At 35.1% G+C, this 15,121-nt stretch overlaps 8 protein-coding genes across 8 annotated transcripts; 3 read left to right on the top strand and 5 right to left on the bottom strand. All coding sequences in view use genetic code 12, as the record gives it.

Moving 5' to 3' along the window:
• Positions 1 to 47: 47 nt before the first annotated feature.
• On the bottom strand, positions 48 to 1,796 carry CD36_04300 (conserved hypothetical protein; the record flags this gene model as incomplete). The annotated part of the gene is made up of 1 exon (XM_002417055.1): positions 48 to 1,796. The coding sequence occupies one exon, from the start codon at positions 1,794 to 1,796 to the stop codon at positions 48 to 50; it is 1,749 nt and encodes a 582-aa protein (XP_002417100.1).
• Positions 1,797 to 2,333: 537 nt separating this feature from the next.
• On the bottom strand, positions 2,334 to 2,636 carry CD36_04290 (elongin C, putative; the record flags this gene model as incomplete). The annotated part of the gene is made up of 1 exon (XM_002417054.1): positions 2,334 to 2,636. One exon carries the CDS (start codon positions 2,634 to 2,636, stop codon positions 2,334 to 2,336), a length of 303 nt encoding a protein of 100 aa, XP_002417099.1.
• A 246-nt stretch (positions 2,637 to 2,882) lies between these two features.
• Positions 2,883 to 5,726, top strand: CD36_04280 (uncharacterized protein; the record flags this gene model as incomplete). Its single annotated transcript, XM_002417053.1, has 1 exon — positions 2,883 to 5,726. One exon carries the CDS (start codon positions 2,883 to 2,885, stop codon positions 5,724 to 5,726), a length of 2,844 nt encoding a protein of 947 aa, XP_002417098.1.
• Positions 5,727 to 6,086: 360 nt separating this feature from the next.
• Positions 6,087 to 7,646, top strand: CD36_04270 (methyltransferase, putative; the record flags this gene model as incomplete). The annotated part of the gene is made up of 1 exon (XM_002417052.1): positions 6,087 to 7,646. The coding sequence occupies one exon, from the start codon at positions 6,087 to 6,089 to the stop codon at positions 7,644 to 7,646; it is 1,560 nt and encodes a 519-aa protein (XP_002417097.1).
• A 302-nt stretch (positions 7,647 to 7,948) lies between these two features.
• CD36_04260 (cyclin-dependent serine/threonine protein kinase, putative) lies at positions 7,949 to 8,999 on the top strand (the record flags this gene model as incomplete). The annotated part of the gene is made up of 2 exons (XM_002417051.1): positions 7,949 to 7,968; positions 8,048 to 8,999. 2 exons carry the CDS (start codon positions 7,949 to 7,951, stop codon positions 8,997 to 8,999), a joined length of 972 nt encoding a protein of 323 aa, XP_002417096.1.
• Positions 9,000 to 9,126: 127 nt separating this feature from the next.
• On the bottom strand, positions 9,127 to 10,575 carry CD36_04250 (conserved hypothetical protein; the record flags this gene model as incomplete). Its single annotated transcript, XM_002417050.1, has 1 exon — positions 9,127 to 10,575. The coding sequence occupies one exon, from the start codon at positions 10,573 to 10,575 to the stop codon at positions 9,127 to 9,129; it is 1,449 nt and encodes a 482-aa protein (XP_002417095.1).
• A 452-nt stretch (positions 10,576 to 11,027) lies between these two features.
• Positions 11,028 to 12,680, bottom strand: CD36_04240 (isocitrate lyase, putative; the record flags this gene model as incomplete). The annotated part of the gene is made up of 1 exon (XM_002417049.1): positions 11,028 to 12,680. The coding sequence occupies one exon, from the start codon at positions 12,678 to 12,680 to the stop codon at positions 11,028 to 11,030; it is 1,653 nt and encodes a 550-aa protein (XP_002417094.1).
• A 1,105-nt stretch (positions 12,681 to 13,785) lies between these two features.
• CD36_04230 (histone binding protein, putative) lies at positions 13,786 to 14,934 on the bottom strand (the record flags this gene model as incomplete). Its single annotated transcript, XM_002417048.1, has 1 exon — positions 13,786 to 14,934. One exon carries the CDS (start codon positions 14,932 to 14,934, stop codon positions 13,786 to 13,788), a length of 1,149 nt encoding a protein of 382 aa, XP_002417093.1.
• Positions 14,935 to 15,121: the final 187 nt, after the last annotated feature.

Here is a 15,121-nt window from a genome sequence, read left to right as displayed (position 1 = left end):
AAAAAACATGAACAAGTTGCAATAAAACCTATAAACTCCCAAAATTCTTACAAGTCGATGAAATATGCATCTGTGACATCACTGTACTTATGTTTCTTGTAACAGTAATGGCACTTGAAGATATCTATACCCTTTTTCGATAAATGCCAAATACTATCTCTCAATACCAAATGTTGACAATAGTTTAACACAACAGCCTGTGTTGTATAACCATTTTCGGTGATAGGGATTAACTGTTCCCTCGAAACTGGACAAATAAAAATAGGATGATACTTAAATAAAAACCTATTGGAGTCTGGCAATTGAAACGGTAACTCAAAATGATACGTTGCCACAAAATTTTCGACTTGGTTATCAGATATGCTATTTGTCGAGTTCGATACACCAGAACTATCTTCACTTAGTTTGCTCCCGGAAACCAGTTTCAACTTTTTCAATTTCAATTGAATTTGATTATATTTATAAAAACTTGGCAAGTATATATGTCCTGCTAAAACACTTTGGAACAATGACGAATCGTTAGATAATTTCAAATCCTTGCAATATTCCGCAATAAATTCGTTAGCAAGATTGGTGAATAAATTACCACTATCATGAATATTTTCAAAGTTTGCTAACAACTCATATACAAACTTTGCCTCACCCCCATGACCCATACCTCTTTGATTACGTTCATTCTCCATATAAAATCCCTGCTTCATTTTTGTAATAAAACTTTTAACAGTAGTAACCATATGCTTTTTTGAGAAATCATCAAGAGTTTCAGTATCTTTATCTGTTCGGAATAGCAACAATGTCATCAATGGTGATATCTCATTAATGTAATCTTTGAAGAACTTGGAAAAATTGTCTTTTGAATATAAATAAGCTTTGAGTGCATTATCAAGTGTGAAGGATGAATTCTCTCCATTTAGTAAAATTGTAAACTGTAGCATATGAAACTTAAATTCAATATCATAAAAGGAATCATTCTGATCCCAAGATAGATTAATAGATCCAAATGTGTCTGCACTTGTATTCGGTGGCAAAGTTGAATTTTTGGCATTAATGGCTACTCTTTCATTATACTTTTTTTGAAACCATTGAAGTGCCATTGACAAATCATGCCTAGTTATTATATTATCAACTATTTGATTCAAAATCTCAAATTTCTTAAATAGGTCTTGGTCAATAACACTTGACGTGTTTGCAGGCAATTCTTTTAAGACTTCTGGAACAATTTCACACTGACCAGTTTTCAATAAATGAAGAACAATAGCCTTAATAAGTTCTTCTCTATTTTCATTTTTGATTTTCTCCAACTGGCTTGATTTTGAAAGTATTGAATAAGGATCTTTTGATGTTCCCATATTAGATTCTTTACTTATTGTTGATGCATGGCTTTCGTGGTCATCTTTCTGATTATTGTGTGGATAATTGTTTAATAGCAATGGGTAAGTATACGCATCATCCAACTCAATACTAAACTTGGGGTTATTCAAAATATTTTTACTGAATTTGTTATTTGCAGAATTATATGACTTTAATCTGGAAATAGAAGACTTGTACCATTTATCGGATAGTTTCAGTAATTTGTCTACCGAGTCCACTGGTTTATGGTTTGTGTGTTCATTCTGTTGGCTATTCACTTCTTCAATTAGGTCTAATTCTATTAGTCTTAGTTCAGCTAAAAACTCATTGGAATCCTGTAGCAAGTCGTTCAAGCTATCAGTCCCTGACTGATCAAGGTTCGTCACCTCGGTTGATAGGGTGTCTAATAATGCTGTTGTTGTTGTTGTGGTGGTAGTAGTAGTCATATATAATTCTTGACAAAGGGAATCAAAATAACAAGAAAGACAATTAAACTGTTGAAGGGATTGAGTATCTCTATTCCGTCTTTTAAATACAAGAACTACTAGGAGTTATAGATATGGTCGTAATGACAAATCCAGGAGATAACGTATCAAAGGACTTTTTTCCTCTCCGTTTTCTATGTTACTCAGTTTGAACGTGTAAGTCAGGAGGAGACTTTTGATCCACAATTCCGAGCGAGGGGATTGACAAATTGATTGATGTGTATACTTAACCCACCCCTAACAAACTAAATAACAAAGATGTTGAATCCTCTCGGGTTATTGTTCTTGATATTGCATTATAATTATCTATATACTTGACTTACTATAAAGGATGAAGCAAGAGTAAATGCATTATCTGTGGTTGCCATTATCTATTGAAATTTTTATAATCATCACTGTTAAGACTTGCATCTTCAAATGTGTCTAATAAACGACAATCCTCTAGGTAGTCTACATTCATCCATTAATCATAATAAACCTTTCTGCAGCAAATCGCTTTCATATATCCAAATAGTCGGCTTTAACCAATAGTTCTAGAGCCAAATGGGTAGGGATATTAAACTCAGGAATATCCTTACCTTCTGTCACCGAGTCCCTATATTTGTGATGATAGTACAAGTATTCCACAATACATTCCAATATATCACCATCCATGTCTAACTTAATCTTCCCCGTTTTACCTTCTTCAAATCCTTGTGAATTCCTTAACACTGATGAAATCGATGCCACGTCTTTTGAAATCACAAACTTAAAGTTATCCGAGGAAACTAATGTAACAAACTCTGTATTCAAAAGCGACATCTCTATTATAAAAGACCCTGTGTCAAACTATTGTGTTTATCTTGTAGGAGACACGCTATTAGGAAACACTTAAGGAGTTTGAAAATGACAAAAATCGTGTTTTGCCCTATCGATCGAGCAAACCACATACAAAACATTTACAACAAAAAAAAAAAGCGAATGAAATGTACGAAAACATAGCTAAAAGGAATCAAGAACAGTTGTACTTCTTACAGTCTAAATATATATATAACAACCAACTTATCAATGCCATCTAATCCAAGTTTTAATTGGCTGAAACTACAAAATGTATACTATAATATCAGAACATGCTACGATGAATTGAATTGGACAATCGACAATTTATATTCCAACTACCTAGTATCGTTATCTCCTAATGCAACTTTGATAGCTATTGCTTCAAAAAGTGCACCACATCCAAATTTAATTGAAATATACTCGATCAGTGGTCACAAACTATGGTCAGTAGTCTATAATAGTACCCACAATGATTATATTCAGAGTTTTCATTTCACAAGAGATGAGGATTTGATAATAGTTTTGAATAACGGCAAATATAGACATTATTATGACTTGATAGGTAACTTTAATGAGTACAACTTTGTGGAGAATTTAGTCACTATGGATAACATAAGCCAAACACCTAACGGTGCTGATAAAATTGACCCAAATTCAGACAACACTCGAATAATTACCAATTTAGAAAACAACCAAACTGAAGAAATAGTCAAGATAATGGAGGTTAAGACGTGGAATAAATTTTTAGTTGTGCGGCTCGAAAGCAAGCTTATAGTCACAGATTTGGACTCTTTCACGAATTATGCTGTTTCTTTAGCAAGTTATGCTGCTTCGGACTTTGAGTGTTTCAACATTCAAGGAAAGACCGGCACCAAAAAAGCTGTTACTATTCAATTAGGGTATCGTAAAAGTATACTTTCCATTGACGTCGATTTTGATTTAGCAAGCTATGAAATAGTTGATCAAGAATTAACTGATGGACCATTCAGCTCCATTGCGATATCACCTAGTGGACAACTCATTTCATTATTCAACAAACAATTAAAGAAAATATTTGTTATAAGCAACAAATTTGACCAAATATTATTGGATTATGACACTTCAAATGAAAGCAGCGATCCATATCAAGTGCAATGGTGTGGGAACGATGCAATAGTCTTGTCATTTAAGGATGAGATAAAACTAATTGGACCAGGTCAACAATCAATTTCATTTTTTTATGACATAGAAGATGACGATGAATTTGATTTAGATAATTTAATGGTCAAAAAGGACAATAAGAGTTCAGATTATAAAAAATTTGATGATTTACTTTTCACAATTCCTATCTTACAAACTAGCATTGATGGGTTAAGGATTATTACCACCACTAAAGTCCAGTTTTTAAGCAGAGTGCCTGAAACTTGTGTTCAAATGTACCAAGTTGGATCAACAGCCCCCAGTAGTATTTTGGCTGATTGTGTAGACAAATTTTCTGCAAATGCTTCTAAAGCTGACAGCAATATTTCTTTATTGAGAGCAGACAACACGTTGTTAAAGGCTATGGAAGATTGTCTTCAAGTTGCTTTAGAGGAGTTTTCGCCAGATTGGCAGAGAAGAGCTTTAAAGGCAGTATCATTTGGAAAGGTATACTACGATGATTATTTCGATTCTGACAAATTTGTATCTGTCGTTGATAACATTAAAGTCTTGAATCTAATTCGGTCGCCAGAATTGGGTTTGTTTTTAACTTACCAGCAGATCGAGAACATTGGTGGCTGGGAAGAAGTGATAAAAATGCTTTTACGAAGAAACCACCATGACCTAAGTCTAGACATCATTAAGAAATTGAATTTGGGGAATGCCAAACCTTTAGTATATATTCATTGGTGTTGTTATAAGATTAGGAAAGAGTTGGATATGTCTGATATAGATTTATTCAAATTGATCACTGACAAGCTAATTTCCTCTACAAAAAAAGCGAGGGTCAATTATATTTCCACTGATCAAATATCAGAAACTGCACATGAAGAAGGAAGAGAGGAATTGTGTAAATTGTTGCTTCATTTGGAGCCATCAGTCATAAAGAAAATTGGTAAGCTCTTGGATCTTGATGAAGATGAACTAGCATTGCTTAAATCTTTCCAAAACGGGAACTATGATTTGTCTACTTTGATTTTGTTATATTTACAAGATAACTTGACCACATCACAATTTTTTAAAGTATTAAGTCAAACTGAAAGTGTTTCAAAAAAGGAGAACTCGACAAAGCAAGCCATTGAGAAGTTGGACATTGAATTTAAATCAGAATACATACAAGTTACCGGAGACGTTGTTGGTCATGCTTGGGAAGAATCAATAGCAAAGGATTCATCGCCACGTTTACTTGAGACATATCTTAAGCATGAAGACAGGATATACGAATTGAATGTCTTTAAGATACAGCAATTTAAACATGATTCTGACGTGCACAGGGATAACTATTACGAACTGTACAAGTCTGTATTGACTAAATGTATCAATAGGTCAACAAACCAACGTATCTCCAAAGCATTGCAGCGTGAAATTCAAATTTTGGAGTTACAAAAGAAGTTAAGCGATACTTATTTGGCAGATTTTTACCAAGACAAGGCTTTGATGGGAATATTAAAACGGTTGATTGTCATGAATCAAATTAAACCTGCCAAAAAAATTGCTGCAAATTTTCAACTATCAGTGGAAAAATTCTGGTATCTTGTATTAAACACATTAATGGACCGATGTGAATTTGATCAGTTGTACGAGTTTGCTTTTGGTTCGAGTGATCAGACTTCTGGAAATTCCCCAATTGGATTTGAGCCATTTGCTGAATTAGGTTTGCGAAAAAACGCCCCACAAAGTCATATTTCTACATATATCAGAAACTCGACCAAGTACAAATATGAAGAGAGAATATCTATGTTTATCAAAAATGATGATTACGAATCTGCTGCATTAGAGGCATTCAGAAATAAAGACATTGAAATTTTGAAGAGTTTACTTCAAAAGATACCCAATTCTAACCAAGCTGGCACTCAAGTAGTAAATAGTTATATTCAACAGCTTGGCTACTAAAATGAAATAAAAAAACCAAGCAATGGATTGTTTTGTGAATGATGTAGATTTTGATATGAAGTAATTCTCTATTTCCAAACAAAAGCAATGTTTCTGTTTACAATTAATACCAACATACCTGTTCATCAAACGGGACTCTAACGTTATAGAACTCATAAGAAAGCCAATCTACTTTTTGAATTGGGGTTTCGTAGAAGTAGTCATTTATGGTCTTCACGTGACTTACATAAAGTAATCTCTCAATAGAGAAAAACTTTTCTTCTACCACATCATGAACCAATCCTGAAAAATCCTTTACCAAAATATCAGCTTGGACACAAATAGACACGTCTATGCATCACTCTCGTTTTGCATTCTACTATGGACCATTCAGACAAAAAACTACTAACAGCGAATGCCTCAGTGCTAGGGCCATGTTGGGTTCCTATATATGAAAGTCCAGTTGGATTTAGCGTACAACATTTTGAAGCAGCCATGTTGAATATTATCCATCAACCTAATATTAATTCAACAGTTATTATGAGAGCAGATATTTTACGAGAAAACATTTTTGATCCCGATGAAGGGGATACAACATTTACTAGCAAGATCGCAAACGAGATACCAAAATTTCAAACTCATGACGATTCAGAGTTGCTATTGAGAAATTTGAAAGATATCAAAGTGAGACAAATACCAGATATACCCGACATTCAATTCACAATGAGACACGAGATTGTCAGAAGAGTAATTCCCCGAAACCCTTTCAAGGATTACATTATTAACCAGACATGTCTTATGTTGACTGACAACAAAAAGAATAACTTGGTGGTTTACATTCCTCACATAGACTCTGTTGAAGAGACACCATATTATTTGCCGCCAGTTTATGGAATTGGGATACTCTACAATGACTTTAAGGTTTCAGTCCATTATTTGCCCTTTGGTTTTGAGACACCGAACTGCAAAGAGCTCACTTTATTGAAATCCATGACGGAACAGGACAGACCAATCAGAATAGCTTTAAGATTATTGAATACAGCCACTAAACATTCTCAGGGCAGGAAATTAGGTTATGAAAAAAGAGTAAATCATGATTTAGTAGTACCCCAAACCAGCTTTCAAAACCAATATATCACCTTGAAAAAGAAATACCTGGACTATTTCATGAACAATTGGAGCGAGTCTACAGATCCGAGGAAACACGTCTTTGAAGATATCGCCATTGCTGCATTTATAATAGAGTATTGGAAATTAAATGACTTTGAGCCGGAAAAGTTTGAATTTCGAGATTTGGGTTGTGGGAATGGATTGTTAGTGCACATATTGATACTGGAAGGATACAAAGGAAAGGGAATTGATGCCAGAGCAAGAAAATCTTGGGTACTGTATCCCTCTAAAGTACAACAATGTCTTTTGGAACAAATTATTGTTCCACAAATTTTACTAGATCAACAGCCAATGTCCTCAGATATCACTGCTTCAATCTCAAAACAGCAAATATCCACTACAGCAGAGTTCCCCAAAAATACTTTTATTATTGGAAATCATTCAGATGAGTTATCCTGTTGGATTCCCTTGTTAGGGTTTCCTTTTATTGTGATACCGTGCTGCTCTTTTGGTATAAATGGAGTGAGGAAACGGTATCCACCAAGAAAGAATATGGCATTCAAAACACCCCCTTCTACATACAAAACGTTAGTGGACCACGTCGAAGATATAGCACTTATGAATGGCTGGCTAGTACAAAAGGAAATGTTGCGTATTCCAAGTACCAGGAATGCCGCTATTATAAGCTGCGAGAAAATCCCCGTGCTAGCAAATGAACCTGAACATATCAGAAGAATACGCCTATTGGATATAATTGCATTAGAAGGTGGGGCTGATGGTTGGGTTGAGAATTCAATTAACTTAATGAAGAGTGAACCTAAAAAGCACTAAAATGTGCTTTCCTTTTTATTCCTTGGTTGGCAGTAGAAGCTTTGACTTTTGTAATTAGAAGCTTGCCTTGTTGTTGGAGTATATGCAATTGCAGATAGGACAGTTGGACATTATGTCGTGTATTATACAAAAATGTTGATCTGTGTATTGTCTCTCATTTTTTTTTTTTCTGTTTCTTTTTGAAAGTTTCCGCACTCAAACGCCAGAGAAGGACAAATTGTAGATAAACCACGAGCACAACGATTTATCCAGCACTGAACTTCATCCTCAACTTCCCATTAATATAAGCGTTCCTAACAATAATGACAGGCTCATCTTCTCAGTATGTTGATTTTTTTTTTTTTTTGGTTCTGAATTGTTTGCTTTGAACTTGAATACTAACGGAATACCTGCTACGACAGATTTCAGCAACTTGAAAAATTGGGTGAGGGTACTTATGCTACTGTGTACAAGGGAAGAAATAGAGCCACAGGTGCTTTGGTGGCATTAAAGGAAATTAGTCTAGATTCAGAAGAAGGTACACCATCTACTGCCATAAGAGAAATTTCATTAATGAAAGAATTGGACCATGAGAATATTGTCACCTTGTATGATGTGATTCACACTGAAAACAAGTTGACCCTAGTATTTGAATATATGGATAAAGATTTAAAGAAGTATATGGAAGTTCATGGACAACAAGGGGCATTGGACTTGAAAGTTGTTAAATCTTTTATGTTTCAATTGTTGAAAGGAATAATGTTCTGCCATGACAATCGAGTTTTACATCGTGACTTGAAACCACAAAATTTGTTGATTAACAACAAAGGTGAATTGAAATTGGGTGATTTTGGTTTAGCTCGTGCTTTTGGTATTCCATTTAATACCTTTTCGAATGAGGTTGTTACTTTGTGGTATAGGGCCCCGGACGTCTTGTTAGGATCCAGAGCTTATACGACCTCTATTGATATTTGGTCTGCTGGATGTATCTTTGCCGAGATGTGCACCGGCAAACCCTTGTTTCCTGGGACAGCAAATGAAGACCAGTTGATTAAAATTTTTAGATTAATGGGTACTCCAAATGAAAGGACCTGGCCAGGAATAAGCCAGTACACTAATTACAAGAATAACTGGCAAATATTTGTTCCACAAGATTTACGATTAATTGTTCCTAACCTTGACTCCATGGGATTGAATTTATTGCAGAGTTTATTGCAAATGAGACCAGAGTCAAGAATAACTGCTAGACAGGCATTACAGCATCCCTGGTTTCATGAGATAACAATGCCTAATGCAGTACCACAGAATTTAAATGACCCTTACCAACAACAGCAACATCATCTGCATCAACCTATAATTGATCAACAATACTAGTTTAGAAAACTTTGTATATTTAGAATGCATGTTTACAAAATGGTATACTAGATAAGATGAATAAGAATAACACAAATCTTTCTGAAAAAAAAAAAAAAACAGATAAAAAAGAAAGAAGCTCTATAAGTTAACCAAATCTATGTAGTATATCGTAATCGGGATTGTCGTCATACTTTCTTAGTAAATCTATCAAGCAAATACTTTTAAGTTGCATTGCCTCAATCCATAACTGTCTTCGTTCCTCATTGTTGTGATCATGGGCAAAAAAATACTCTACCAAAGTCTCTACCATCTGAAATATCTTATTGATTGCATCTGCTATGTCTATTTTGATATCAAAGAGCAAAGGGTGATCCTTGCTATTATAATGAGCAAATAGTCTGAACAGCGTGATAATCGCTTCAGTAAATTTATATTGTGGGTTATTGCAGGCGCACACATAATCAACCAAGCCCGCAAGTTGTAACCAATTCAAAACTTGATACTTATGAGGGGATTCCAATACTTCTGATAGGCTTATAATGATTCGCGGCCCGTCCATTTTTCCAAATTTGTAGAAACGTCTTAAATAGCTCAAAGTATCGTAGTGACGTTTTGAATAAATCGACTTTGTAAACAAAAGCTCGGGTATTTTAGATCTACCAGGAGCTTCTTCCTCAATTACTTCGAATCCCTCGTTGAAGTTAATAAACCCCTCCGAAATCTTAATAAACCTGTCATTAGTACATGACAGGAATCCTTCTGTTGGCAAATTTTCGTCCTCAAAATATTGGAAATGTGGGTTCAAGTCATATTCGGGTTCATCAAATAAAGACTGTTGAATACTTTCAATGTCAAAAGTCACAGATGTCTCAATCAATCCATTTTCTATCTCGCTCAACAATCTTTTCAAGTTGTCACCCATTTCATTGAATTTTAGTCGCAAAAATTTCAACCTCAGTTTTTGCAATAATGTGATCTCCGACATTGATCTTATGGACAATAGTCCCTGTCCCATTGTTTCTCTCTCTTGGTTTAATCTATAAAGTACCTGACTTGATACAAATTTAAAATTCAATATATCAACCAACAATGCATGGCGATTTTGATTGAACAGCTGTACTGTAGATTCCACAATTGCCAAATTTCGACGTAGCCGATTGTAGTATGAACTCCTCGTGTATTCCGGATGATGCTGCTGAATAGTCTCAAGTTTGCTTGTATAATACTTTGATTTCATTTGAAGACATTGGTGATTTATTCTTATGTTCAAGTCAAAAAGGAAGTAACTATTCACCATGGACTTGAAAAGGGGATAATTATAAACAGGTTCTACTTGTATATCACCATTGAATCGAAGAATGGAGTTCATGTGTTTTTCAACTAAGGGTAGATTGTTTTCATATGGTCCAACGTATACAAATATTTTATGAATAATCTCCACTGGTAATGTAGCTAGTGAACACACTTTTGGAATAGCTGGAGCATACTGTCGTGGGGATAAGGAAGGAGACACTCTAGGTATTTTAGCAGGTAAGGGTGAATTACTCCGCAGTTTTCTTTTCCTTAAAGATTTTCCTGGATCAATAAATCCCATAACATTTGAAACAAAGCAACAACAAAATAGTATAAATTGCAAAGAGTATAAGGAAATTGAACTCTAACAATTTTAAGTTCTCAAGCTGTTTCTGTCATTTTTTTTTTTAGAGCAACTTATATTGTGCGATGGGCTCAACGCGTTAATGAGAGAAAAAATTGAAGCACAGATTTAAGATAGCGCGGTATCTTTTTGTCCTGTAGTGTACCTAATGACTTACAAGTATGAGCAGGTTTCCCCTTCATAGAACTTTACTTATAAATTGTGTATCAAAAACTGTTTTCAAAATATAAATAATGTTGAATAGTTACTATTTGCTTATAAACTCAATATACATATTTAAATAGACTTTAGACATCAAACGACGGATCATCTCAAATGAATCCCATGTTTTGTATTTTTTATTTTTTCAAATTTTTTTCTTTACTAAATTACACTTCTACCCTTCAAGATTAAGCTTTGGCTTTGGATTCCTTGAATTGATCTTCAGTAACACCTTGACCCATAGCAGCGGTGGAGGTAACACCACCACTAACCATCTTCAACAAACCATCAATGTAGGTGGCACCAGACCATTTTTGATGCTTAACAACTTCCACACCTTTTTCGATTTCTGGTTGTTGAACAGTTTGACCATAAGCTCTCATACCGATTTGAGAGTATTGGTTAGAGAAATCGTCAACAGCCAAGGCAGTGGTGTGCAAACCGGCCAAGGTGATGAATTGCCACACGTAACCTAATTTACCCAATCTCTTGATATAAGTTTCTTGTTCATCAGCTGGCATGGCCTTGTTCCAGTTGAAAGATGGAGACAAGTTGTAAGCCAACCATTGATCTGGAACAGCAGCTTTAACACCGTCAGCAAACTCTTTAGCTTGAGCATAATCTGGTAAGGCAGATTCCATCCAAATCAAATCAGCATAAGGAGCAAAAGCTCTACCTCTCATGACGGCACATTGAGTACCACCTTGGTATCTGTAGTAACCTTCTCTGGCTCTGGCAACATCCCAGTTGAAGTAAATATCTTTACCAGTCAATTCCTTGGCCAATTTCTTAGCTTCTTTGTGAGAAGTGTGAGACAATGGGTTTACTTTATCAGTGAATTTTTTGATCAAAGCATCTTTGTTAGAGTAGTTACCGCTCTTGATTTCATCGATAACAGCTTCGTGGAACAATTTTAAGCCGGCTTTTTTGGTCCATTCAGCTTCAATAGCAGCTAATTTATCACCGTAGATACCCTTAGATTCAGCTTCAGCCATCAATGCAGCTAAATCACCAGCTTCTGGGTTTGTGGCACCAATGATAAAGTAATGGTCTCTGTGGTCGATGGTGGAGGTAATCAAGGTAGCAGCTTCAGAGTCTGTTCTGGCAACGGCCAACAAGTTGGATCCAAAAATATCAGCAGAAGCTCTAATGGCAACCAATCTGTTAATGTGTTCTTGGACTGGGACTAACACTTTACCAGCCATATGGCCACATTTCTTGGTACCTGGAGCTTGATCTTCAATATGGATACCAGCAGCACCTCTTTCAATAAACATCTTGGTTAATTTGATGATAGCAGTGATACCACCATGACCAGTATCGGCATCAGCAATGATTGGTCTCAAGAAGTCAATGTATGGGGTTTTGGCTCTTTCTTCTTTAGATAAAGTCAATCTTTCTTCTCTTTGTTTTCTGTCATGGAACAACTGAGCAAACCACAAATGTTCAACCTTGTTTGGGACGGTATCCATAGGATAATCAGCCAAATCTGGAGATGGTTCATTAGAAGTGGAGGCGGTAGAAGAACATTGCCATCCGGAAACGTAAATAGAGTCCAAGTATTTGGCCATTTGAGCAACGTGGATTGGGTCTAAAGCACCAAAAGTAAAAGAAACAGTCTTATCAGCATCATGTTTTTCCAACAATTTGAACAATTTGTCGGCTTGTTGAGATGATGGATGGTTGATTTTCAAGGTTCCTCTTTTCTTAGCAATGTCTTCAGCAGAATAGATTCTCTTGGTCTTTCTCCATCTTGGTTCGGACCACCATTTTTTGATTTCAGCAACTTCTTTTTGGAAGTCAGCTTCTTCTTTTTGAATGTCAACAGGAGTGTAAGGCATGATAGTTAAAATATTAATATTTATTCTTTGGTTGATTGAAGAATAAAAAGTATTATTAGAAATAATAGAGGAAAAAGAAAAAGAAAAAGGGTATTAAAAAAAGAATAAAATTTGGCAAAGGAGAAACTTGGCAATATTTATAGCAAAGTTGTTGACCACTTGAAGTAAAGACTCATTTTATTTTTTTTAGTACTTTTTTTGGGTCAAAGTTGTAATCGGACAATGTGAAACTATTTGGCAAGATAATACTAACATTTCCCCAGATTTTTTTTTGATTTTTTTTTTTTTTTTCACTCGCAATCTTCCACTGATCCTATGTTTCATGCAGGACTGTAAAATCTTGTATCCTCGGATAGATGGAATTGCTTATTTTTTTTTCTTTCTTTATCTTATTTTATTTAAATGAAAAAAAGACTTACAATTTATCATTCAAAGTTTGACCATTTATGTTGATTAATGTAAAGTGGAAATGCTTTTTACTTATAGTAAGTGTAGGGTTTGGTAGGCAATCAAACTGAAAAAATGGGGTCAAACTTTATCATGTGAACACCCTCATTCTTTCAAATTCCTCTGAATTTTGAATGTGTTAATTCTGTTTTTTTTTTTTTTTTTTTTCTTTTGTTCGACGGGGCCGACATCGAAATAGAGCACAAAACTCCGAGGCATAACTAAGAAAATAAATTGGCAAAAAACATATAACACCGACAAAACTGCCTGATTAGGCAAGTCTTGTAACTTTTTTTTTTTCATTCAAAATAATAAAATTTGAGTGCATGTAAACTATCCTGGGGTCAAACGGAATGACGTTTGTAGTAAAAATTGCTTTGTGGTGAATTTCAATAAATCAATTCAATGTTTCGTTTAAGATTTATTTGTTTGAACAACCCAAGAGATAGGTCTATTGCCAGATTCTTTTTGCCCTTGGATTGAAAAACGAAAGTAACAGATTATATTATCGATATATAAATATACAGACCTCCCCGTAACCATTTTGGTTAGATTTGGTTTTGTGCTTTTTTATGACGGTGATTCATAGTCATACACGCATTGTCGTTTGACATATACATTCGGACCTATACTTCCTACACGAAGAATCGATTACTATCTATTCAGATTTGGGCTTTTTCGTCTTGTCATCGTTGGAGTCCTGTTTTTTTCTTTTTCTAACCATACCAGATAAATCATTAACCACAGGTTTTGTTTCTTCAGGTTTTTGTTTCTTTTTCACCATGGTTTGAAGATTGTTAACTATAGCTGCCCCTGCACTTTGTTCACTGCCAGATGCCTCCTCACCCAAAATCCCTTTAATTATATCCAACTGTTGTTTCTTTATTTCTTCTGAAGGATCTTTTAACAAATCTTGATACTTTTCCCTCATCTCATCAATAATTTCTTGGTTATCCTTCTTTCTAGAGTCGTCTTTTTCAGTTTGGTTTCTTCTTTCAACAGATTCAATTGCCAATTTCATTTGCTCAGCAGCATTTTTTCTCAGACTGGAATCGTCAGATTGGAATTCCAAAGCCAAAGCTAATTTGTAATGCGATTCAGATATTAAAGACGATGAATCTGAAAATAGTTCTAGTCTCAAGTCTAAACATTTTCTCAAATCTTCAGCTGCTTGATTAAAGTTCTCTGCCTCCAATGACACTTCTCCTAGAATATCATACGTTTCTGATAATTTTTTTAACGCCACTACATAGTCGTTGTTACTTTCTTCCGTGTCTTGTGCCAAATATGGTGGCTTCAAATCCCCTTTATCCAAAGACTCAAGTTTCTCTTCAAACAAGGCTCTGGCCAAATCCAACAATTCCCAAGCAACCTCAAAATCGCTTTTGTTCGCATCATCATCATTATTTTCGTCTTCATTTGGTTCATCTTTTTCTTCGCCTTGCTCTTGGAAAACATTTGCATCGCCATCTTCTTCATCTCCATCTCCATCAGCGTAGAATTGGAAAGTATCATCGGTTTTATCTGTTTCTGGTTTACTATCTTCCTCTTTTGATTCACTATTTTCGTTTTCTAAGTCTTGCTCAGCAGGCTTTCCACCAAACACTTCTGATTTACTTACACCACTTTGAAAAACTGCTTTACCGTATAGAAACAACAAATCTGCGTCTTCATTACCTTGATGAGTTTTGGAATACTCTTCGCATGCTTCCCCATACTTCTCGGATGCAAGCTCAAAATCCTTGGATGAATAAGCCCTGGACCCTTCTGAAATTAGCTTGGCTATTTCCGGTGAATAGTTAGACATTATTGATGTGAGTTTGGTCAGTAAAGACTTGTTGGTTGTTGAGTAGATCTTTTTTTTTTTGTATTTGTATTTGTTTTCTGTTTTTTTTTTTTTGGTTTGATTACCTCACGTCTTTACATTTAACCTAAATTCGGCGCGATTGCGCGACCATTATTGTTAAATAATGTAAAACCAGAATCTGAAGTTC

Source organism: Candida dubliniensis, chromosome 1 (genome assembly GCF_000026945.1).
Source record: "Candida dubliniensis CD36 chromosome 1, complete sequence".
Classification (NCBI taxonomy): domain Eukaryota; kingdom Fungi; phylum Ascomycota; class Pichiomycetes; order Serinales; family Debaryomycetaceae; genus Candida; species Candida dubliniensis.
The sequence above is the reverse complement of the archived record's forward strand: the minus strand, read 5'-3'. Positions and strand labels throughout refer to the sequence as shown.